This window comes from Meleagris gallopavo, chromosome 4 (assembly GCF_905368555.1).
Source record: "Meleagris gallopavo chromosome 4, MGAL_WU_HG_1.1, whole genome shotgun sequence".
Classification (NCBI taxonomy): Eukaryota; Metazoa; Chordata; class Aves; order Galliformes; family Phasianidae; genus Meleagris; species Meleagris gallopavo.
The window spans coordinates 46,633,940-46,658,965 of record NC_139407.1 but is presented as its reverse complement, the minus strand read 5'-3'; the positions used below and the strand labels follow the sequence as shown (position 1 = coordinate 46,658,965).

The 25,026-nt window shown below is 39.3% G+C and overlaps 1 protein-coding gene across 2 annotated transcripts in view; it reads left to right on the top strand.

The window, feature by feature from the left end:
* GABRB1 (gamma-aminobutyric acid type A receptor subunit beta1) overlaps nt 1–24,479 on the top strand; it is an 87,425-nt gene extending 62,946 nt beyond the window's left edge. The window contains exons 5-9 of one of the 2 annotated variants that reach the window (XM_085223219.1): nt 2,503–2,585; nt 18,814–18,948; nt 19,039–19,191; nt 19,958–20,193; nt 24,132–24,479. In XM_085223219.1, coding sequence (XP_085079345.1) covers nt 2,503–2,585; nt 18,814–18,948; nt 19,039–19,191; nt 19,958–20,193; nt 24,132–24,479 — 955 coding nt within the window. Of the gene's footprint in view, nt 1–2,502; nt 2,586–18,813; nt 18,949–19,038; nt 19,192–19,957; nt 20,200–24,131 lie in introns of both variants that reach the window. The other variant, XM_085223218.1, reaches the window with a different exon arrangement.
* Nucleotides 24,480–25,026: the final 547 nt, after the last annotated feature.

The window sequence follows — 25,026 nt, the reverse complement described above, 5'->3', positions numbered from 1 at the left end:
GTCTCATGACATTCTACCATCATCACAAATAATTGTGCCCAGGGATTTTCAGGATTAAACTCCTTTAATATAAATTTATTGTGGTTTTGTTCTATATAAAGACTATTGCATCTCCCTTTTTGCCATTGAACCTTGTATTTTCCATTTTCATATCTATGTTTTTGAGCACCTGGTTCATATGTAAGTCATCAACTACTATTTTGACTGAGAGAATGCATCCAGTAACAGGTATGCACGTTTTACTCTGCTTACAATAAAAAAAATTATATCAAGGCAGCAATTATTATGGTAGCATATGTGTTTTATTTATATCCTTAAGCAAGATTTATATCTACCCAGAAGATAATATCATTTACACGGCTGAGATCTACCATGATGGAGAAAAAATGCTTGAAAAGTAAATTTATGAACTACACATATGGTATGTTGCAACGACAAGTAGCTATTGTCAAGAAAACCCAAGAATCTCCATAAAAATTAAGCACCTCCATCTTTAAGAGACGCCACACAGAGTTAGCAGGTTGGTGCCTCCTTCCATTTTGGATGAGCCTCCAGTAACTATCACCTGCATTTTCCCATCCACTTGAGCACTAGGTTCAAGTTCTGATGAACCCCTGGTTGGGTGCTACTTCATCATCCCCTATGCCCAGGACACCATACCATGTTCAAAGCTGCAGGTCTACAGGGGAAATGGGAAGTCACCAGCTTCCAGATTTCCATATCTTGTTAATCACCCTCCCCTAGTGTTCCCCAACTGACCTTCCCACCTAGCATTATGTGGCTATCATCTCTGCAAACTTCAGCTAAAGCCCTCTTCATCTAGAAACAGCTGCTTGCTGCAGCACCAAAGAGCTAAGGGGTGGGAGAGTCATGAGAGGGAAACCTGCTCCCCATTGTTTACTACTGAACAATTACCTTGTGTCAACAAAAAATTCTTGATATTATTAAGAATGACAAACTGCTGCTACTTATGTAAGATATTCAAAACTGCAGAAGTCAGGAGTACAGACGCACTGGATATTAAGAAACAACTGGCCACTATAACCCTGTGGTCTAGAAAACATTATGTCTACTTCTGTACACATTTAAATAAATCTGGCTGATCCAGGTGAACTAAATTACCTTAAAGGCTGACTTGTTAATTGGGAACAAAACACTGCTCTATGAAACCTTAATTAAGAAGCATTTAACTGTGACTAATGTTAGTTATGTATGATCTTCAGCATTATTAAGTAGGGTTCTGACAAATCATTACTGCGTGCTTTTTCAGTGACTCTGAGTAAGATACATTTGTACAAGGCTAAACTAAATGGAGTGCTACCTTCATTTTGTGAAGTTTTCAGCAAAAGCCATTAAGAAACACGTAAATCAATTCAATGAGCAATACTCGAGACAAAAATCAATCTCAGTGGAAAAGCAGAAATATCATACTTTACACAGTATTACACAGTAATTTCATGGGCTGGTTTCTCTGTCACAGCACTTGCTAGACAGTCCTTATACACAAGTAGACGGATTGTGAAGAATGAGGAAATTTAAAGCATGTCAAAATAAAGAGACACATGGCTTTTTTCCCTCCCTTTTTATTCTATCAGTTCTGTGACAGCACAAATTATCATCCCAGTGCAGCATGTAATTGTGCTTGACTTCTATCACACCGAAAGTAAAATCTCCAGATGTGTTCCTGTGGTGCTAATTACCATGAAACAGAACCACATCCAGATCCAGAAAAGAGGAATCTTTCTCAGGAAGGAACTTTTCAAGAGAAGGAGAGAGAGGCCAATTAAATTTCAGGCCATGTTTGCCCATTCAAACTTCAGAAGTTTTATAAGTAAAAACTCTTTTATCACACACACACAAAAAAAAGACAAACCTGAAACTGCAGATGCAAACTCATTTCTGTGACTTTCTTAAGTAACCAACAGGTGATGTACATTCCATAAAATTTTGACTGCATAATACAATTTTGAGAGGCAATATACTATTGTCATACTGATAAACTGATTATGAAACCATAAAAACAATGATTCACATGCTACTAGTGCTTCCACAGCATGGAAAATGCACATGCATATCAGACAAATCTTAGAAAGCACTACATGACAACAGAATGAAAAATGGAACTATTGCAGTACCAGTTATAAGTAAAAATATGTGCAAACCAATTTGAAGATGTTTGAATTGAGAACACTAAAAATGAAATGTCCAAAGAGAAACCTCAAGAAATGTCCTTTAAAACACTCAACACTTTTTCTCGTAACATTTTCTGTCAAAATCCTACTCTATGACAGTTAGTGTATGCTTTTAATCTTTATACTATATTCAGTGTATTGTGCTATATAAATTATTTAATTATGTTTCATAAGCAGTTTTGTACATCAGCAATCCATGTGCATCACTGTTCAGTATTTAAACAAAAAAAATACACTACAGAAAGATTTACCTAATCAAAAAAAATCAAATGTGGTTTCAAAACTGATTTTTTTCACCCTCCTCTTATAGGATTACAACAACAGCTGCTTGCATGATGGATCTACGAAGATATCCTCTGGATGAACAAAACTGCACACTAGAAATTGAAAGTTGTAAGTTACTGGAGGGAGAGGGTTGGCCATTTATTACTTGGCCCAAATTTAATCTGAGCTGCAGCCTCTAAAATAAAACTAGAAAGGTTTCTCAGTTGAATAAGTACTTATATACATAGATCTGAACCTACCTCACTGAGAAACGTGCACTCACAGTCTAGAGCACTGATTAGGAAAGATGGGCTCTCAGGCCAACACTTATACCAGTTTATAACTTCTAATTGATAGCGTCAATGAGGTGCCTTATTTAAGGGACAAAAATGCACACATACTTTCAAAATCACTCTTCATAATCAAGTACTTCTTTTTTTTGTAAAAGCATACTCAATATCAGCCCTTAATATAATCAGTAGAATTGCTGTTTTTAGTCTAGATTTTAAATTGTTTGCTGCTTTTCCCAGAATGTCATCTTATAATGATTTTTAAAAAACCCTGCCAGGTTGAGAATTATTCTGTCAACAAACGATTTTAATAAGTAAACATCTCCAGTATTTTTAATGAAAATTATTTTTACCAGAGAGAGAGCACTGTCTGAACAGAACCTGCTTATTTATTTCTTTAGAAAATTAATAATATATTTTATCTTTAAAATAGTGTTTTGGCACTGTGAGCAGAAATACTGGAAAGAGAAGCAGGAAGTCACTGTTGATAGGGTTCCCATGAAGCACATCAATAACTGCAGTCAGGACTCACCACACTTACATCACAGTTCACATTCAACACGTGCAAGGGAGTCACAGGAAGGACATACTGGTTGTACACCATAGTTAACCCTCCATTACAGATGCAGTAGCAAAACAAAATGAGCCAATTTGATATGCTTGGGTTGAATAAGGCAAACATGCATTAATCTTCCATGAACATCTGTTTTAAGTTAGTTCTGTCCGTATCTACATTGCTCAGAGATTACTGAAGCACTGCAAACCCACACACCTGTATATGAACATTAGTACAGCCATTTTCTTCTCTTTCTTGGGAAGCAGAGACAGTAGTCAAATTTTAACTTCCCCTTCCAGTGCCACCCATCACACTATTGTTCTCAACAGTCATTTTTGTAGGAGAAGAACTCTGTCTGGACTTCATAATCCAGCAGTACAGAGCCACCCACTAAGCTGCATGGTTGTCTTGCTTGTCCTTGGGCTTGGCAGTTCACTGCCTTTTTGGTACACAAAAATATTGTTGATATTGCTTGCTGCTGCTTGGCTCATTTTTTAGCTTAAGCATAACAGGGCATGCAATGAATACATTTGGAGAAGTCGTTTTTTGATTTTTCAAAATAAAATGGATATATGTAGTATAATAACAATCAAAAATAGCAACTTCATACTGAAGTCTCTTTCATACCAAATTTATACCTGAATTTATTTACCAGGATGTAGCTGATCTGACTTCTCCAGTCCAGTCATGTCTAAAGCTGATGTAAGTACATGAGCATTTATCAGCTAATAGGCCAAATAACAGGAAATATCTGGCTCATGTCTTTCTATTCATAAGCTTTCACTATAATGAAGCTTTGTAGGAAAGAATGTTCAGTGAGAATGGGCTTGATATATCACTGAGACTTCCTCAAAATCAAGACTAGCATCAGATCAAATAAGCAATTAAAATGCTAACGCTATCAGGAATGAGTGAATACCATGTCACTCATGTGGCCAGTCACGCGTCTCCAAAAGGAAATTGCTTTTCAGACCTTCACTCACTATAAATAATTCATGTCTTTTAGGATGTATATTTTGATATTTGTACCTATTGATATTAGTATCTGTTGAGCTGAATTAAAGAAATCAAAATTTTTGTTCACGATTTGCCAGCTGGACAAAATTTGTAGAGTGTGTAACTTCTAATGAGTATTTAGATCACTTCTACTAGCAACTGAATGACTTCCCAAAAGCAGGAACAGAACAGGCTTAACTGCTTCTAAAATCCTAAAGGTTGTGCCAGGAACACTGGCACAAATGGAATCTTCGACAATTTACCAAAAAAAAAAAAAAAAGTCTTCTAGAGTACCCCAGCTTTTTTCCTGTGCATCTCTAAAACTCTTGAAATTATTGCTGATGCACCTCGAAAAACATTCTGGACACAGTTCTAAGACCAAAGTGCCCCATTTTTAGGCTTCTGAGTAGAAGTAAATGAGTCATCTTGAGTACTCAGCATTTAGGAGTCCGCATTAATCACCTTCAAAGCTACTAGAGGGCAAAATGGAGGTGAATTAGCAGGTGACAACCACGACCACAGGCCCTCTGTTGGTGCCACACACAGTAGACATGGGATGTTTTCTTCCATAACAGAACCAATTTATGAGGTTCCCTCCCTCAGCCTCTCACCTCAGATCATTTCATTGCATATCAGCCTTACATATTTATTTATATTATATAAATTGCTGCAGAGCAAGGATGAAAATCAAATTAACATCTTCTTGGTTAGAAAATGTTTTCTGCAAGAAAGTCTTATCCAGCTTAGTCTTGAGAGAGACTGAAATTAAATAAAAAAGGCCATTTAAATAAAAGGGCTATGGAAAGTGGTGCTATAAGATATTCTGGAGCTGCCCAGCACTAAGCAGCATCCCTGACTACTAGAGACACTGTATGCCATGTGAACTGTCAGATTATCTCCAAAGTACTGGAAAATCTGGGGGGTAATTTTTATACTGTGTTTATACTACTTATATGTTAACTTCCATGGCACCAGGTTCCAGAGCAGAATGGTTCATGGAAATCATCACTGAACAACAATCACTACTTTGAAGAGATGTGCTCTGTCTTGCCACCGACTTTCTTCTGTGCTACCTACAGTTTTGTTGGTTCCAGCAGGAGTTTAATAACAGTAATATTGACCTTTCAAAATCCTACATTACTTCTTAACAGTATTTTTATTCTTACTGCTGTTACTAATCGTGCCAGGTAGATGCATGCAGAAAGAAAACAATCAATTAAATTAAACATATAGTCAGCAAAAAGACCTGCATAGATGTGTAAATCTATGCAATATTGATAGCCCTAAATCTAGTAGCTGACAACAGCAAGTAATGTGATATAGAAGAAACAAGTCTAATCTTTAGAGCTGGTGAAAACTGTTAAGACTTCATTTCTGTCAATTAAAACACTGCAACATGCACTAAATGAGAATCTTCTCTTTTCAATTAGTTGCCTCAAATACTCATTCCAAGTGAACACCCTTTCTTCAGCCCCACCCTTTAAATTAGATCTGATTGGGAGAGACACTGTAAGTGAGCTCTGAAGTGAAATACTTATAGGGAGAGTTCAATGCCTGTAGAAAGTGCACATGAAAGTCAGGAATTTAAGCAAGAAGACAAAGGCAGAATATAAGAACTAAAGTATGAGCTGATAGAATATCCAATCCTACTTAAACAGGCATAGTTATTAAACTGATATCCACTCACTTGCATATGTAAATACACATCTTGGGAGAGATACATGTCTGAAGATGCAATCATGAGTGCAACAGAAACAGCAAGCAAAAATCTGGAAGAAAAATAAATTCCAAGACACGAGACCATGGCCAAGATGGACAATGCATTCCTCATTCTGCTATTAGATGACCCTAAAAAAAAAAAGCTGAGATTTTTGAGCAGACCAGGATTGTTACTCGCTCTCCTAGACTTGTGCACAAGGAAAGTGGGGCTGCTACACTGCCCCTCTCATTTCCCATAGTTCTTCAACAAAATGAAAGCAGTCATATCTCTTCCATTTCAACAGGGTGCTGGGAAGATGGTTCCTGAGCTAGTCCTCTCCGTGCCCTAGAGTGCTTCCTGCCATAGAAACCAAGAAATCTGGAGACTCATTTGGCTCTCTAAAAGCTCAGTGCATTCACAGCAACTCTGTTCTATTCATAAACAGAAAGGCAGAGTGTCTGTGAGAAAGGCAGAATCCCTGTGAGATGGGATTCTGCTGGAATTAACCAGAGACAATTCCTTCACAAAATCCAGACCATTAGGACTTGGCCTTAATAATACTCACGGTTGGCTAACATAAAGCAATGCCAATTAGCAGCAAAACAACTGTGCTACAGAGGAATAGGAAAAGAGCACAAAGAATAAGAACACTGCCCTACTATCTAATCTCTCCAGCCAGAGCTGTGATGATACATGCTTAAATTTAGCCCACAGAATATTTTAACTTAAAATAAATAAATAAATAAATAAATAATTTAAAAAATCTGGCTTTCCTGAAGCTATCTTATAGGCTGATAGAAGCTATTCCTACACAGAGAGATGCATCCATCCAGGCGGAGAACATTTTGGCTACACATATTCCTTCACACAAATATTCAGCTGCTTTGCTCAAGTACTTCACCTTACTCCACTTCCGTGGAAGCAGATGGGAGACCATATGAGGGCTTTCAATCTGTTTCAGTGTCTGATAGTGTGATGGCCACCAGAAATTTATCTGTGTAAAAGCAAGAGATTTTGTGACAGGATTGCTTTGTCAGCAGAGCTGGAATCTGTATCAACCGAGTTCTCATGGATCAGCAGACCTTCCAAATAGAAGGCTTAATGCCTGATTGGAGGTTACCCAGGTTTCTTGGCACCCTTACACGAGCTCTGATGGATGGCAATTTGGGATGTTAAATCCCCTAAGCTGCCAGTTCTGCAGTGCCAGCAGGCTCTGGTGAGGGTTACAATAGGGCTCGCCAAGATGCTATAGCCTGGCTGTGGCCTATAGTGGCGGCCAGCTGCAGCATTCCACCGTCCCTTCTTACCAACACAAGAGCTGGCTTTGCTATGCCACCTGGGAGATCAGATGGGACCCTTTATCCTTTTGAGTTCCAGTATCACAGTCAGGTATGATTTTTTGGCCTAAACTTGCATCTGACTTTCACTCAGCAGAAAAAATGATGTGCAGACAGCAACACTCTGACCATAAACCAAATCCCCATCGGGGTCCCTCTCCAGCAGACTCAAGTGAAACGTGTTTCACACTCACAGGAGAGGTAAGGCCAGGCTGTGCTCCAGTTTGGCAAAGCTGTTTACTCAGTGGCATTGTATCACGAGAAGTCTGTGAAGATTAGCAAGAATGATCCCTTTGGCCTTAAAAAAAATCTGTGTCTCTATGACAACCAGAAGGCTGCAGCATGATTCAGGAATCAACATCGCAACACTGAGCCATGTGTTAGCCTGATTGGTAGCGCTCTCCTACAAATCACATTGCTTGTGTGGGAGATCTCAGTGAGCCCAGAGGAACCTGAAAAGGCTGAGCTGGAGGAAAGACAAAGATTTATTTAATCAGCAACAGTACAGAAAATGGCAATTCCACCTTGACTCCATTGTTTTTATGGCTGTCTCTGCTTCATAGTGAAACAGACATAACACTAAATACGTATAATGCTAAAATGGAAGTGCAACAAGCTCACAGTGATACTGCAGTCAATCAATAAAATATCCCATTTGAACCTCTGGATGCTTTGTTGCCAAAAGAAACAACAGCTGTGTTCATATCTAAACATCCATTATTTCCTCTGTTGGCACAGAGCCATTTGACAGGATGAGATCTGAATAGATTTATCACAGCTCCCTGTTTGAGGAAGACTGCATCGATCCACAGTATGATTGCATTTGAACTACCAGTGATGTAAGAACCAACATCTCAAAAAAACTTCTGTTTTATTAAAGATGAAAACCTGTCTTAAATCCAGGCTTTCACAGACAACTTTTCCTTTACATGCCTACAGATACAAAAGGTAAAAACTGGAAGGAAACTCAGTTCTATTCTTTTTTCAAGAGATTTGATCTTTTGGACTTTTTGAATGAGGGTAGTTTCCACCACTCACAGTTCTCAGATTCTGCCTTATCCATAAATGAAGAGCTTCTCTCATTCACCCATGTGTCAGATTCCCTTACTCCCTCATAGTAACTGTCAGCCACCATCCCTTGCCCCAGTGGGTGTCACTTTACATAGGCACTGCCAGCCCTAGAGAAAAAGGTTTTATCTTCTTTAACTGCTCTCTGTTTATGACAGTGTAGAATGGAGAATTCTTCTGCTTCTGACCAAACCCTTTAGCTGCTCTAAAACACACAGCCACCCTCAAATTATGTTTGAACTTGATGCACTATGGAGAGAGGGAGGTATCTGTTCCACAACTCAGATCAATCTAACAGTGGCATCTCTTTTGAGATTATCTCAAAAATAGGGGCTCATTTAGAGGAGGGGATGATTTCTTAGGAAACATGAGTCACTACATCTGTAGTCGGAGCAGCAGCAAAAAATAATCTCCAAACCCAGTCAAGTCATGTTTTTTTGTAGAGCTGCCATGTTGTGCTTTGAGATAATGTGATTGTCCTAGAATGTTACAAACCTAAGTACAGTTTATGTGTTTACTTGCCTTCTGCCAAGGTGTGAATTGCTGTAAAAAACAGAATCCAGGACAAACTGAAAGATTTTGGTACTCTGGGATTCATTTCAATCTATGAGAATAAATTCTTGCTCCAAATGCATCCAACTTCACAGATGCAATAAATCTTGAGAAATCTTTTCTGTTTGGTGCCAATTCACTCTATGTCTTCATCTGTACCTATGGCTCCTTGACATCACAGCAATACAAATAAGAAAAATACACTGCCTCAAGTCTCTATGCTGAAAGATTTCTTACCAATCTGGCACAGCATGAGTGTGAATAGGTTTATTACTGAGTAGGCCATATATTCAGGTCCTCCAGGTGCCAGGAATCCAATCTGCAGAACTGAGAGCATAAGTCAATCAGATAGAATTCTTAAAGCTTCTTCTTTTAGTTTTCTTCTACCACTTCTATCAGCTTTATCTTAAGCTATTCATCTTCTGCAAAAATGTAAAGCAAAAAAAAAAAAAAAAGTGCAAAAGCAGACTGCACAAAGAAGTACAATTCCTTATGATCAAACCACAGTGCATAGGAAACTTCAAGAACTTACTGAGAATTTCAGTTTTGTTTGAGGAGTTCACTGAAAAATAATATTAGTATGAATGAATTTATCTTTTCTGGCAATCAGCAGCCTTTGAAACAGCAGCACTAGGCTTTCCTGACCACCAAGTCTCATCTGCCTGGTCATGCAAGGATCACCTCCTTAGGTGCACATTTCTCTCCTTCAGTCTTAGCAATATCTGTTAACACTGAAATGCAAGACTATTTTGCACTGTATTGCTCATTACCCTGCAGCTGGAAATGGAGTTAAGGCAATGATTCATTTCATAGCAGACAGTGGATGCCAGGATCTGGTCTGCTTATGGATGGGAAAACTGGAAGGCTACACAATTACTCTAAATATAGATCTGAGCAAATGAAGCAGCACCTAAACATTGCTGAATTGTTGGCCAGTATACCTATTCCCACTTAGCAATTCTGGCTAATATCACCAAAGACTAACATTTAATTCAGAATATGTGTCCAGTCTCCTCAGTAAACTCTCTCCATTCTCATTCATTGATATTCTGTAAGTGCCTATGAACTCTAAATTCCCTACAGGGAGCTCTTCCTGAAAAAACATGTGGTTGTTTAACACATTATCATTTCTCATCCAAGCCAGACAGAGCACGACAACCTTTCTTGAATTCACATTTAAGGTCAAAGCAACAGAAACCTCAATTTGAATATTTCACACACTGACTTGGGCTGCAACTTGTATCAACAAGAACAGACACACTCAGAAAATTGTTCAGAGTCCATTGATTACAAGATCTTGAACATTCTCTCTGGAGCATTCTCATCACCCCACATTAACTTACCAATGAGCCACACAGCTGCCTCCACACACAGCTGCATATACTAAGAAGGTTTTCACATCACCATGTAGGAGAGTCTGCTCCTTTACTTCTAAGTAGAGAAAAATTACTGCATATTTTGCAAACATTTTCTTAGCAATAACAGAATCTTGCTAATTTTGTACTGCAGTTTTGCTATTTGCTATTTTTCTCCCTATTGTTGCTAGCACAAATTCAGTCTCTGCAACACAGGCAGCCCCCAAAATGCCTGTAATTTGCACTCCTTAGCTTTGCTGTGAATTGCAGTACATGTCAAGGTGTTTGACATGACACTGGTTTATCTCCATGCTTCAATGGGGTAAATTTCCTCAGGAGAAGACAATGTCATATGCGCTTCTTAACTAATGAGTCCTTTCTTTAGAACCAAGACCAGAATTCAGTCCCCACCCCCATCAGCTATAAATCTATTTATCAAGAACAGATCTGCATATACTTTTCCTTAAAGGGGACAAAAACATTGCACAAGAATGTAAAGTGTACTTGCATGAGTCATGTTGGCATAAGAGAAAACATGCAGTGCTGCAGTCCAAATAGAGGCCCTGCTGCCTTCAGCAAGAGCAGGTTGTGGCCTGACACAGCAGAGCGCAAAACAGATGGACATGAACTTCACATGGCTTCTTTGTGGAGCATATCAGCTGTACCTAAATTTGGGAGAATCTGCCTGGCAACAGGAGTACTTAGAAGTATATTTTAATTAACCAAATGAAATAAGCGCTCAAGGGCAAGATGAGTTTACCATATGAGCACACAAAACTATGCACCATGCAATATTGACTGAACTAAATTAACTGAACACTAAGCAGCGGGACCTGTGTTGCTAATGTTTACATAATGTGCAAATAAATATCGTTGCTCTCTTTTTAACTTTGTAAAGCAACACAAGTCAGAAAAATACATCCCAGATTATGATTCAGAAGGACATAGCTGCACACTGTGTAGGGGGTTCCAGATGAGAAAGGAAGAGCAGCAAAGCAAGGGGTGGAAAGACAAAAACTCTACACAAAACATGCTCCATTGAAAGCAGGTTATCCTCATCTGGTTAGTGTGAAGGTGTGGAAACCCCTTCAGATAGCAAAGAAAGTGTTGCTCACTCTTGACAAACTGAGCAAGCCCATCCAGAACTCCCACGTGCACTGCTGCTGAAGCTAGATTACTAGCTGAGAAGATAGCTAAAGTATGTAGAAATTAATGTCTGAAGGCTGTACTTATCAGGGCTGATTGGAAACTAGCAAGTGGATATATGTATGTGTTACATGTACAATTACACAATTATCCAGTCTGTACAAGTAGACACTGCTCAGTTGTTAATTAGTCTGGAGCATATATTGTACATTTGCTTAATTTAAGTAGTTTAGAAAGAAATATAATTGTTGCTAGTTTTGAGACAATAAGTCATCAAAATGCCTCCAGTTACATCACTGACTCTGTTTGCTAAATTATTCAGATATAGAAAACCAAGTTTTTGGTGTCATTTTGGCCACTGTGTTACCATGGACAGGTTACTTATTACTTCACAAAATGCATAGGCAGGAACAAGATTTCCCATTCACAATATAATTTACGCTAATTATACAACGATTTATAGAGTTAGAGGCTCTCAACGTTACGCTAAAAGTCATCACTCTGTTGATGAATTAAAAAGATGAGTTGTAAAGGTGAGAGACAGCAGACAGACCGATCTGAAAGTGGTGGAACATATCACAGATGCTTAATGTCTGTACTGACGTAGATGGAAAGTCTATCTTGCCAGGAATCACCTTGTCTCTGACAGTGGCCAATAACACGTCTATGAAGTCAGAACAGAAATTTCTCCAATCTGTTATTTCAAGTCAGAAATACTAGCATTATATTTAATAACCTAGACAGATTTTTATGAATATATGATCTCTTCTGGGCAAACATAAACTTTCAACAGCACATCAACTCATGCAATGAGTTTTGCAGTGCATCTGCACATTACTTTTTCCTTTATTTTTCCAAACCAGCTTTTAGGCAATTCCATTTGTTATCCTCTTGATCCAGAGGTGTAAGAGATTGCAAATAATAATTTGCTGTTCTACCTTGCTAACTTACAAACCTATAAGCTACCATCACAACATTCCCTCATTCCACTCATACATGCCCCATACTGAAGAATCAAGACTGAGTCAGTCCTCCTTTCCATGAAACCAAATCTGTCCTCAATCATCCTAGTGGCCCTTTTTTGCATCAAATTTAATACACCATTTTTAAGAAAGAACGAACTGCATTTAATAGTCAAGATACAGCACAAAGTGAATTAGAAAGCACACGAAAGTGTAAACAAAAAATTTTGCATTACCTCTCCATGTCTTTCCTAGTAATTCCTGGGTTCGATTGTTTATAGCTAACGAGAATGAAATTTTTAATACAAGTCTGACTATTTGTATGACTCTTCCAGAAAACTTGACGAGGCTCTGAAACGTTTCCATCTATTGGGACTGCAGTAACACAGAGGAGTCCTGCTGTGTTAGCCATTAAAGAGATATTAAGCAAAAACCAAACAACTCTTCTCCAAAAGGATTTCCAACCTTGTAGCAAGTCTCAATGGCAAATAAGATGTAAAACATTAAAGGAACCAAAAAACAAAAAACAACAACAACAAAAAAAAAGATAGCAAATAGCAGTGAATCAGTGTTAAAGATGTTTGCAAAGAGACGCAAGGCTATAATTTTCTTCCTGAACTAGATTAGGATGCTGCAAGACTGACTTTATACAGTAATAATATTTATTTTATGCTTCTAGTGGATGGGAAGGAAAGTTTCTAACTGGGATGGAAGAGATTCTTCCATATGTTAAATTTATTTTTACTTGAGAAACCCTCTTAAATAACTGACAATTTGTAGTACCGTAGCAATCTAACCAACTATTCATTTAGGTCAGTACTTGTTAGGCTAAATTCTGACTCATGTCCATGGTTACAATCTGCCATCTGCCTATAGAAAGTAGAAGACTGCCTTCCCTCAAATCAGCCTTTATTCCTCAGTGAAACTCACTGAAAAAAATCAGCTATAAACATCCACTCTAATACAGCAACAGGAAGCCATTTCAAGCAATTCTACCACCCAGATATTAACTGCTAATATTGCTTTCCAAAGGTGATCTTCAGATATATGGCACTGCAATTCCATGCTGGGTTTAGGTTAAAACTATCAATTTACCATTGTTTGGATTTTCTGCACAGTGTGCAGGAAAAAAAATGCTTTATCTTCTTTAACACAGTCATAGGAATACTAGCAATATGAAACAAGAAATATTATACTATAAAAATGCATTCAGCAACCACGACCAAGTTGTTAGGAAGGAAATGATCCAGTAGTGGTTAGAAGGGTGGGTTCCAGCCTCATATCCTTACAGAAGACTGAAGGCTTAGGGCTCACAGCCTAGAATATTCTTTGGAAATGAGCTATTAGAGTCAGATCCCTAAGGAAGAGTCAGATCCCTAAGGAAGAGATCCTGTTGCTTGCTGTTTCAGAGCTACATTCCCTGGAGAATCAGACGGAAAAAGTGTCTCTATTTGTACAACACTGGGGAATTTGGTAATATGAGTACAACTATGATTTTATGTGTGAAGTTAATGTAATATAAATCTTTATTTATCCCAGAGGTACTTGAGAGGTAAGAGCTGGAGTGGAAAATAGAACAGCCTGGTGACATTAACAAGTCATACACTGTTAACCTCTGCTTTATCACAGTGTCAGCAACATTTCTAAAACTTCTTTTCTGCAATCAGCAAGATTTATATATAATCTACTTATTGCCATGCTTGAATCCAGTTACTTTCTAGACTTGTGGTACTTTTGCTTAAGTGTTTTCACTCAAGCTCTCAGCTGCTGGTCGAGAAGCAAACAAAATGAAGCACTGACACATGAAGGACTGCATTACCATTCCTAGACATTATTTTCTAGGAAGCATAAGTTTAATATCTGGAGCTGAGCAATAGACCATATTTTCATAGAATCATAAAATCTTTTGAATCGAAAGGCCATTCAGTCCAACTCCCTGTAGTGAACAGGGACACCTACAGCTACATCAGGTTGCTCAGAGCTTCATCCAACCTGACCTTGAACATCTGCAGGATGGAGCACGCACCTCCTCTCTGGGCAACCTGTTCCCGTGCCTTACCACCCTTACTGTAAAAAACTTCCTCTTTATATCCAACAAAAATCTCCATTCTTTGAGTTTGAAACCACGGCTGTTTGTCCTACCGCAACAGACCCTGCTAAAGAGTCTGTTCCCTTCTTTCTTATAGCCCCCTCTTTTAAGTGTTGAAAGGTTCCTATCCCATCTCTCCAGATATTATTTAAACCAAACCCAATAGCTGGCATTTTAGTGTCTTTGAAGAATCTAGCAAGCAAACAAAGGCTTAAACAAATCAAATAATTTTCACAGAAGCATTTTTAATGATAGAAAAAAAAGAAAAACAAACAAACAAGCAAACAAGTCATCATCTGTGATTAACGAGGTGACCAAGGTGGGAGGGCCGTGGGGAGCTCCGGAGGACGCGCGGTCAGAGGCAGCTCTCCGCGGGGAGCGGGCTCCCTCTAGTGGTCGGTGGAAACCCTCGGCGGCCCCGCTCTGGGGAATGCACTGCACTGAATGAGATCAACCTGTGCCGGTAGGGCAGTTCAGTGGGATTCATTTCGCGCTCTGCATTTGTGAGATTATTTTCTACCTGTACCTACAGCCTTCAAGCCTCGCATCCGTGAGCCAGAATAAGACAGGAAAGAAATGACTCTCAAACACCTGGAGAAAAGTGCAATGCGCATAGTGAAAGGCATCAGGGACAAAATGGCAAGAAGAGTTCCTGCTGGATTCTTTATTGTAGAATCATAGAATTACACCTCTAAATGCAACCATGGATGAAATGAATGCCCCTGAATAAAAATTATCACTAACTCTTCCTCCTAATTTTCCAAGCTCTAACTGGAGGAAATTCAATGGACAAATCAGCATGTTAGAAGCATTCCAGATTCATTTTTGCAGTGTTTGGAAGTTTGTAAAGTTGAAAAGCATAGCCTGCCATCATGGTTGGTCTGTCAGCAGCTAAAGTCTTCCATGCAAGGCTTCTACTACTGGTCCACAGATTTTACAGCTTTGTAACTCTACCACAGCAGCAGCAGCAGCAATTTAGCCAGAGGCACTGAAGCTGCCTATCCGTGGGAAATGAAAAGCACATGTGCCTCTGTTACAATCTCTGTTAAGACCAGGAACACTACACATTGCACTGGCAACATCGTGCAGTCCTTAGGTAGCAAGGCAGGCCTGTTTTTCACTTTTGAGATCTGCCCTCTGATATTTCTGGTGTTTATCTGGGACTGTTTTGGCCTTAACAAGTAAATAGACAGAAATTCATCCTTCAGGGAAAGGAACAAAGCCATAGCTTTCTGAGCACTGGAGACTGCTCTACCCTCAGCCAGTGCATGCTGAGACCTGACAAGAGGCAGAATGGGGGTGGAAATTGGAGGGCGCAATGTGGAAAGGGGGATAGTACAAGGCAGAAGAATCAAATTCATCACCTTTCTCCATGCCTTAAAGCTGACCCTTTGATTCTCGCATCTAAACCTTACCCTGGCTCTCTGCAGCAAGTACCCATGAAATTTTGGGTTGTGCCTGCACCCTTCTTCCTAGCACTGGCTCCTACAGATGAAGTAATAACTATGCCTGTTAGCTCACATATAGGATCTCTGTGTGGTACCAAGGTGACAGATAGTCAATATGCTTTCAGCAGGAGATGATAGCTTGCCATTTCCTCTATTGCACAGGGTCTTGGGAAATATTCAAGAGACATTCTTAAAATAAAGATTTGCATGAAAATGAAGTTAAGAGTTCCCTGGCATTTTTAAGCAGAGTTGGCAGCCTTCATTTCCTGATCCAGTTGTTCAGCATCACATCCAACACCGGGCTTGTCCTAGCCTCATGGTGTCTGGGCCTTGTCACTGAAACCCCTCACCTAGCAGCTGTCCTGACCACTGGCAATGAGAAGATTCTGGGCTTCTGCCAGACAGCACCAAAAAGCCAGCCAGCAGTGCAGGCCTGATACGGGTTACTGCAAATCAATTAGCATAAGCAATGGGTAGCACTGAAAGTTTAAGTAAACAGCAGTAATCTGTATTACACAGATTAGCATAGTTTCATCAGCAAGCTATGGAACAGCTCACAAATAAGATTGAACCTAGTTCAATCCACTGTGGTGTGCTTGCATCAAAAGTTGCTGTTCACTAGCTGCAGTTTCTCAGTGGTCCATCCTTCCCAGCAGCAAGGTTTGTCTCCTCCAACTGTCCCCAGGATAGCTATAGATCTGGTTTGCATGTGGTCAACCTTCCAGGAGGTGAGGAACTACCATAGGAAAAGTCGTCTCCAGTCTGATTTCTCTAGTTAGAAAGAACATCACCAGTACACATACATGGTCAAGTTCCTAACTCTGCAGAGGCTTCTGGTGCTATGGTTTGTGCCACTGTCACGTTTCCTAACACTTTGAGTTCAAACTCCTTCTTCTATTTAATCTTGTGTTATATGATTTAAACCTGATTATAATTCAGACCTGAAGGAAAAGTCTAAAATTAGATGAGATGTTTTTCTTTCCTTTAAGTAGAAATCTGTTTTAAACGTCATCAACAGGGAGATTTTAAAATTCAGCCACTACTGAGCTTAATTGAAACATATTTGAAAATGCTAACAATGGCAGAAAGGCAGATTAATTTTTAATTAAATGAAAAATAGTCATCACTGTTAAAAGAACAGAGATGAAATGCACTAGTTTTGAAATAGATAGGAAATACTCTATGTTAACTGCAGATCAGTGATGGCATGGTCTCATTAAAATATAAAATGCTGTATGAATTCCAAGGGGGTAACTACAGCTCAGACAGAGTCAGAGTATAGTACAGGTTTCTGAATTCTTCTGGAATCATCTCTCCTGGTCTAAAACTGCTAGATCAGGTACGAGGTCAGGTTGCCCAGGGCCCCATCCATCCTGGCCTTAATCACTTTCAGGGATGGGGCATCCACAACCTCTTTTAGCATCCTGTTCCAGCACCTCACCACCTTCTTAGTGAAAAACTTCCTCCTGACATCTAATTTAAATCTTTCCTCTTTTAGTTTAAAAACATCCCCCCTTGTCCTATCACTATCTGTTCATGTAAATAGTTGATTTCCCTCCTGTTTATAATCTCCTTTTAAATACTACTTTTAAACTCTTCTTTTAAAGCCTGTAGTGAGGTTTCCCCCCTCTTCTCCAGACTGAATAAGCCCGGCTCCTTCAGTCTGTCTTTACAGGAGAGATGCTCCAGCCCTTTGATCATCTTCGTGGCCCTTCTCTGGACCCTCTCCAAAAGCTTTACAACTTCACTGTGTTGGAGTACCCTAGACCTGGGTGCAATATTCAGGGTCTCATGAGGGCAGAGTAGGGAAGGACAATCACCTCACTCACCCTGCTGGCCATCCCTCTTCTAATGCAGCTCAGGATACCATTGGCTTTCTAGGATGCAAGTGCACAATGCTGGCTCATGTTAAGGTTTTCATCTACCAGTACTCCTACTAAATCCTTCTCAGCAGAGCTGCTCTCAAGGAGTTCTTCTCTCAGTTTCTATACGTATCTGGGATTACTCTGATCCCAGTGCAAAAAAACCTTGCACTTTGCTTTGTCAAATCCCATTAAGTTCATATGGGCCCATGGGCTTTTGATCTTATCAAGGTCCCTCGGATGGCATCCCTTCCTTCTGCCATATCAGCTGAGCCAGTCAACTTGCCATCATAACAAACTTGCTGAAAGTGCACTTGATCTAATCATCTATGTTATTGATAAAGAACTTAAAAAGTAACGGTCCCAAGACAGACCCCTGGGGGACACCACTCATCATCAACCTCCACTTTGATGTAGAGCTATTGACTACAACCCTCTGGCTGTGACATTCTCACCAATTCCTTATCCACTGAATAGTCCACCCTTCAAATCCGTCTCTCTCCAATTTAGAGATGAGGATGTGGCAGGAGACCACATCAAAAACCTTACAGAAGTCCAAATAGATGACATTGGTTGCCTTCCCTTTTCCACCAATGCCATCACTCCATCACAGAAGGCCACCATATTTGTCAGGCACAGCTCTCCCTTGGTGAAGCCATGCTGGCTGTCTTGGATCACCTGCTTGTCCCTCGTGTCTTCCAGAAGGATCTGTTCCATGATCTTCTGAGGGAGAGAGATGAGGCCCACCAGCCTGAAGATTAAGATTAAAGACCTTTTTGGCTAGATCTAAATTCCGTCCTTGTTATCTCTCTTGTCTTTTTCCATGCTCAGAAGTTTCCCCTGGACACAAAGAAGGCAGTGGCTTCTGCAGAGCAGAAATTTCATACATGAGACAACTCCTTACTATGAGCAGCTCCTTCCACTTCAAACGCAACTATTTAAGCTAAGTAATAAACCTAAAAGAAAAATCAATAGCCAAACTATGTCTCTGTTTTAGATGGATACACCACAGATGATATTGAATTTTACTGGAATGGAGAGTCTGCAGTAACTGGAATTAGTAACATCGAGCTCCCACAATTTTCTATCATTGATTACAAGATGGTATCAAAGAGAGTGGAGTTCACAACAGGTAAGCATCAGCTAGTTTACAAAGCTTCTCCCAGACAGCAATGTCTAACTTTTTTTAGGCATCAGTCATTATTTGGCTTTATTCTTTCAGGAGCATATCCTCGGTTATCACTTAGCTTCCGGCTTAAGAGAAATATTGGTTACTTCATTCTGCAAACATATATGCCTTCTACGTTGATCACAATTCTGTCATGGGTATCTTTTTGGATCAATTATGATGCCTCTGCAGCCAGAGTTGCTCTTGGTAAGCTATTTTGTAAATCACTGCAATACACTTTTCAAATCATAATGCCAGGTAACCATTTTGTCCCACCTCTATTTTGACCCGCCACTCTGTAAATTCAACTAATCACATTTGTGTCTAGAGCTATTATCTAGATGCATTAACAAAATGTGATTAGAGCAGACTAGAAAAATAATTTCATCCAGCTAAAAACAACAAAAATACATACACTATGCATAACACAGTCAGGCAGAAATACTTTAATTCAGAGCATTCCTTTAATAGCAAAAGTTGTATTGACACAAGCATTTCACTTTCTCGTTACCAAATATCATTTTACTATAAAGCCACACTTTCTCCTTTCAATTCTATGCTTTCATTCTTAAGTTAGTTACTTAATCCCATTCCCTGGGACAATGTAATCAAGACTTTGGGCCAAGCAGAGCTACTGCCAAAAGAAAAGGAAGAATAATTTCTTCACATAGTGGTTGACTCTTTGCTATCCAAGTCAGCTAGCACTACAGTATAAATACATTGTGTCTTCAACACTGATATCTGAATTATTTGTTTATGCTACATAGGATAAGAAAGTACATAGGGTAGGGAAGGGCAAGTTCCTACCAGTGACATCTACCTTTTCAGTTCTGGGGAAAGCATTCCCTTAGATGTTAAGGATCTGATCACATAATTAAACTATCAGCATTACAAGTGCATGGTGGGCAACGCCATTATTCTCATATCTTCTTCACCATTTTTTCCCACCAATATCCATTTCTTTCTTTTGCAGGAATCACAACTGTGCTGACCATGACCACCATCAGCACCCACCTTAGGGAGACACTGCCAAAGATTCCCTACGTCAAGGCAATTGATATTTACCTGATGGGATGCTTTGTGTTTGTGTTTCTGGCCTTGCTGGAATATGCTTTTGTAAACTACATATTCTTTGGGAAAGGACCCCAGCGTCAAAAAAAGGCAGCAGGCAGAGAGACAGGCAAGAAGAGCAGACTGGAAACACATAGAGTCCAGGTAAAATGTTCAAGCTAACATTTCAAACATTAAAAAAAAAAACTCAGTGAAAAATACATATTGTAGTGAACCAAAAAAAATTCTTTCTACTCTCTGACTTTTGAATACATATTCCATCTGGATGGATCCCATCCAAGCTACCTTATATGTTTCTGTGCGGTTGTTGAGGTCATCACTTTTGGATGAAATATTTGAGTTCTCTATTCAGAGCAAAGAATAAAGACCAACACAAAAGCTCCTACCATCAGCTTGATGGATGATTGTAATTTTACATTTATGTCAAGAAGTGCACTTCTGAAATTCTGATATTTTCTTAGTCCTGGAATTGTGCGCCTACCTGGATGTTCCATGTTCTTGCAGTCACATCACTGCAGCTAAGCACTATGCTATCAGTCCCAACAAAATCATGAGCTCATTAAAAGTCCTTACCTTCATTTGCCTCCTGGTCCAGCACACAAGATGCTCTATTACAACAGTTGCAAAATTCAGTTCAGGCTTTGTCTCTAAGGCCACAAAACATTATCCTGCACAGAGCTGAGGAAATATGGATCATTGTTTCCATTATGGATTGTTCTGTGCAGACACTGTCAATCTGTTTCTGTGGAAAATAAGGAAGAAGAAAAACAAGATCCACAAACTGGAACCAGTCTCTTTCACAGCTCCTGGGCTAACTCAGCCTGGGTGAAACAAAGCACAAGTGTTCACAATGAAGAGTGATGTGTTGGCTACCTGGGTCCCAATGCACGCACCTGAGTTGGGATAAGAGAGTCACAGCACAGGTGAGCACTTTTCCTTCATATATGGTTCGCTCGTTTGAATCACAAAATGCTCTAGCTCATAAAGAAGGGCTTTTGTCTAAATGTTGTGCTGGCGGAGATTATTACAAGAATGGGATGTGGTAGATTTGCAAACTGCCAGAATTTTTCTGAAATCAAATGTGAAGTATGGACATTATAATTTAGCAGTATTGACTCTTTAGGATGCGATTCTGTTCTGATGCTGAGAACGAGCAGACTGCTTTCTGTCTGTATAGTGCAGGTTTGACAATTTATATACACATATAGAGATACACGTGTGCAGATACAGGCACCTGAACAGATACTAGTGGATTTAGTTATTCCACTGGGAGACACACCAATATATGGCCTTGGGAGCGCTCACTTTACTCAGCGTGGCAATGCTGATGTTCAACAGCAGTACTTCTGCTTTTGGCAGGCAGAATGCACATGATCGGAGCCAGAGGGACACAGTAAGTTTGTCTGATCCCAGTGAAGACAGTTCCTAGCTGCTCTCCATCAGCTTTTGAGATTTTTTCAGTGATATTACGAAGGTCTGTACCAGAGCAGGGACTCAAAAGAAGTACAGTTGTAAGTATGCACAGCTATAGGATACTGATCCCCTTTTACTCTTAACTCATATTGCATATACAGGCAGGGACCTATAACCAACAAAAGGTAGTAAATGTGGTTCCTGTCTTTGTGCCAGGTGAAGATACTGTTTCCATCTGACATGCAACCCTCCCAGCTGAAAGAGTTTGACTTCCTTCACCAGATAACCAAAACACTAAACCAAAACGTGAGGAAAAGAGGAAACTGATCTGGATATTAGCACAGAAAAGATCACTCAGTAACTGATATCATCTTGCTGTTCTGTATTAGAGGTTCTCTGCACTATAAACTGAAGAAGGTGAAAATAAGGCCGTGCTGGTTTTACAGTACATACCATTTTATATTTTAATACACAGAGAAAAATGTATTAAACAAGCTTTACGTTTCTCTGAATAAAATGTAAAAACTGATTTTATCTCCTTGTCTGTTTGTCAAAGGAAGATGTCACAGAGGAAATCAATGTAATTATGGATGAATAGGACTCATCTCTGATCAGGTTGGTAACATTATCTGTGGGTCTCTAGCATAGCCCTTCTCTGCCATACTACTGCCAGCACACTCAGCCTGAAGTCCATGCTAAATTAGTACAGATTAAACATTACAGATATTTCAGGAAGTCACATTTATGCACACTTTCAAATGGCAAAAACTATGTGATTTTTGATGCCCCTGGCATTTGTAAGGCTCTTTGCTCTGAACTGCAAAGCTTGCAATTCAAAGTCTGAATTGCCTCATGACGTATACAACTCATCCCAACTATAATGATTTAAATAAAACCCATTAAAAAAAAATGGGATAATTCATAACACTTAGTTTAGGAACTCATACATTTCTTGGTTTGTAATGAACTGTCAGTGCATATTAATTTGAGAAAAATCTCTGTGAATCAATTTAAATTGTAAGCACTTACGTGTTGTCTTCACAAGAGAGAAGTAATAATACTGCTTAATGATGCTTGCACTGCTGTCACCACTGTTACAGCACTAAAGTAAATTAGCTTACACATTAGATTATGCAATCAAAGACAGTTCAGGTAGCTATTCGGTAAAATGAGGAGAAAATGTTGACCCATCAAAAACTTCTCAGAATTAAAAAAAATCTAATTTTACACAGCAATCTGAAACCTTTGCTTTTTCCACAGAAAATGTCAGAATTTGAGAGTCATTTATAGTTAAAGGATTCCTCTAACGAGTAGGAAATCCTAGCTTAGAGCATCTTCCTCAAGCTTAAAAGACTTGACCCATATCTCTAAGAAATACAGCAACCACACTGGTCTGAGACCAGCTGGCCTTCCTATCCCAAAATATGGAAGGTGGTGGGAACTGTGACATTCCCAGTGATTGCTCATTTCACTGTGTTGTAAAGAATCAGTTGCTAAACTTGAACGAGTGAATATTATGTCTGTGGCGACTTCATTCCTCTTTCTAAAAAGCTCTTTACAGACATCCCCCTCACTTCTTCATTTTCAGTGAGCAAGGACTCAGAGTGGCACATCTCATGCTGCCTTCCAGCTGTCCTCCACCACAGCTCTTGAGGACTGTGTGCTCAACTTGGAGTTTTCCTTGAATGTACTTCAAAATTTCTGTAGGTTACACCAATCCCTAGCTCTTCTACTTCTTTCTAAAAAGGTAAAGACCAGAGGATGAACAGAGTGAGGCATATCACAGAGGTGCTTTACTAGACTACATATTGGCAACAGGTGATTTTTTTTTTCCTTTGTATGAACATATTTGCACACAGTCTTGGTTTTGACTTTGGTATATTTGGGGTAGGCGCAAAGCCACAGCTTACAAAAGCCAAATGTAACATGCAAGTCTCAAGGCCAAGTCTTAAAAGTTTCAAGTAAGAGGTCTGTTTTCTGTTGTGTATTTCCTTTCTACGAGCTAAAGTGGAAGTTTAAATACCTGGGAATTTGAAATCTCTTAGAAATCTTCACGAGGTTTTACTGCAAACATGTTGTAAAGATCTTCATCCAAAGATGAGTGAAAAAGTAAACCCTTTGTAGTAATGCAACCATTTATGTTCAATTGCTTGCGAGTGAAAAAAAGCAATGATATTGAAACACAGCTTGTGCCAGCCACGTACATGCCAGTTGCAGTTTCCAGTTCTTTTCTCAAGCACACAGAACAATGTCATAGACAACACCACAAATAAACATAATTGAAATAACTTCTGGTAACAACATAAAAAAAATGCAACTGCATGTAAGATTTCCTTGAGTAAAATAGATTTTTAGTCTGTTTGCAGATGAGCAAATTAATGGTATGCTGTGGGGAGCAGAGATTTCCATCTCTACCGCAGATTCATTCTCCAGAATTAATTTTCATCGCAAGCTTTATACAATAACTGATATAATGCTCATGTACCTACATGTTCTTTATATGGTAAACTTACCATTACAAAAGCTCTTTTTGAAACTAACCTACAGCACTAAAACTGTATAAAAATGACAGAGATTGGAACATTTTATTTTCACCATCCATCTATGAGACAGCTCAGGCCGGCTGAGGAACCTATCTAACTGATATTCCTTCCTTGGCACAGGTTGAGCCCCACGGAAACATGCTGCTTAGCACACTCAACATAAGAAATGATGTCAGCAGCTCGGATGCGTTCTTGAGCCGCCGTGATGCCCAAGGCCCCATGTACACATCTGACGGTGCTGGCCTGCAGCACAGAAGGACCCTCTCTGGCAGGGCACCCTACAGCAGGAACGCACTGGACAGGCACAGGCTTCATCAGAAAGGGCACTTGCGAAGGAGGGCATCCCAGATCAGAGTCAAGATACCGGACTTGACTGATGTTAACTCCATAGACAAGTGGTCCAGGATGGTCTTTCCCGTCACATTTATTCTTTTCAATGTTGTTTACTGGCTGTATTATGTACACTAATGTATGCAATAATGTTGCTGTACACTAACATATTGAGGCTTGTTTCTTTTCCGTCTCAGTTTTGCTAACTATGAATATCTGCAATAAACATAACGTGAGATTTTCAAGGTAAGGTACCTATCCAATGAATATCTCTAGATCTAGGCTTTCAAAGCAAACACTCAAATAAATGAAAAAGCACCCATACTCACCACATTCCGATCAAAATACTGCTAAATTCCTTCTTAATTTCTATAATATGCATCACTCACAACCTTCCTGTATTTGCTTTTGTCTTTTTTAAGTGGAATAAAATTTAGCCACATACTGTAATCCCCTGGCAGCACATTTCCAAACAAGATAGTAAAATGACTCAAAGTAGTCATCATGTCACAGTATTTAAGTATTAAAAGTGTAAAGAAATCAGAAGAAATAACTTTTGCAAGATTATAACTGTTGCATCACACACCATTTCAAAATAGTTCTACAAAAAGTGTTTTCATGTAAGAGAGATCATTCAAGGAGATATAAGCCAACTAACATTTCAGAGAGGCTGGGATCTTGAAAG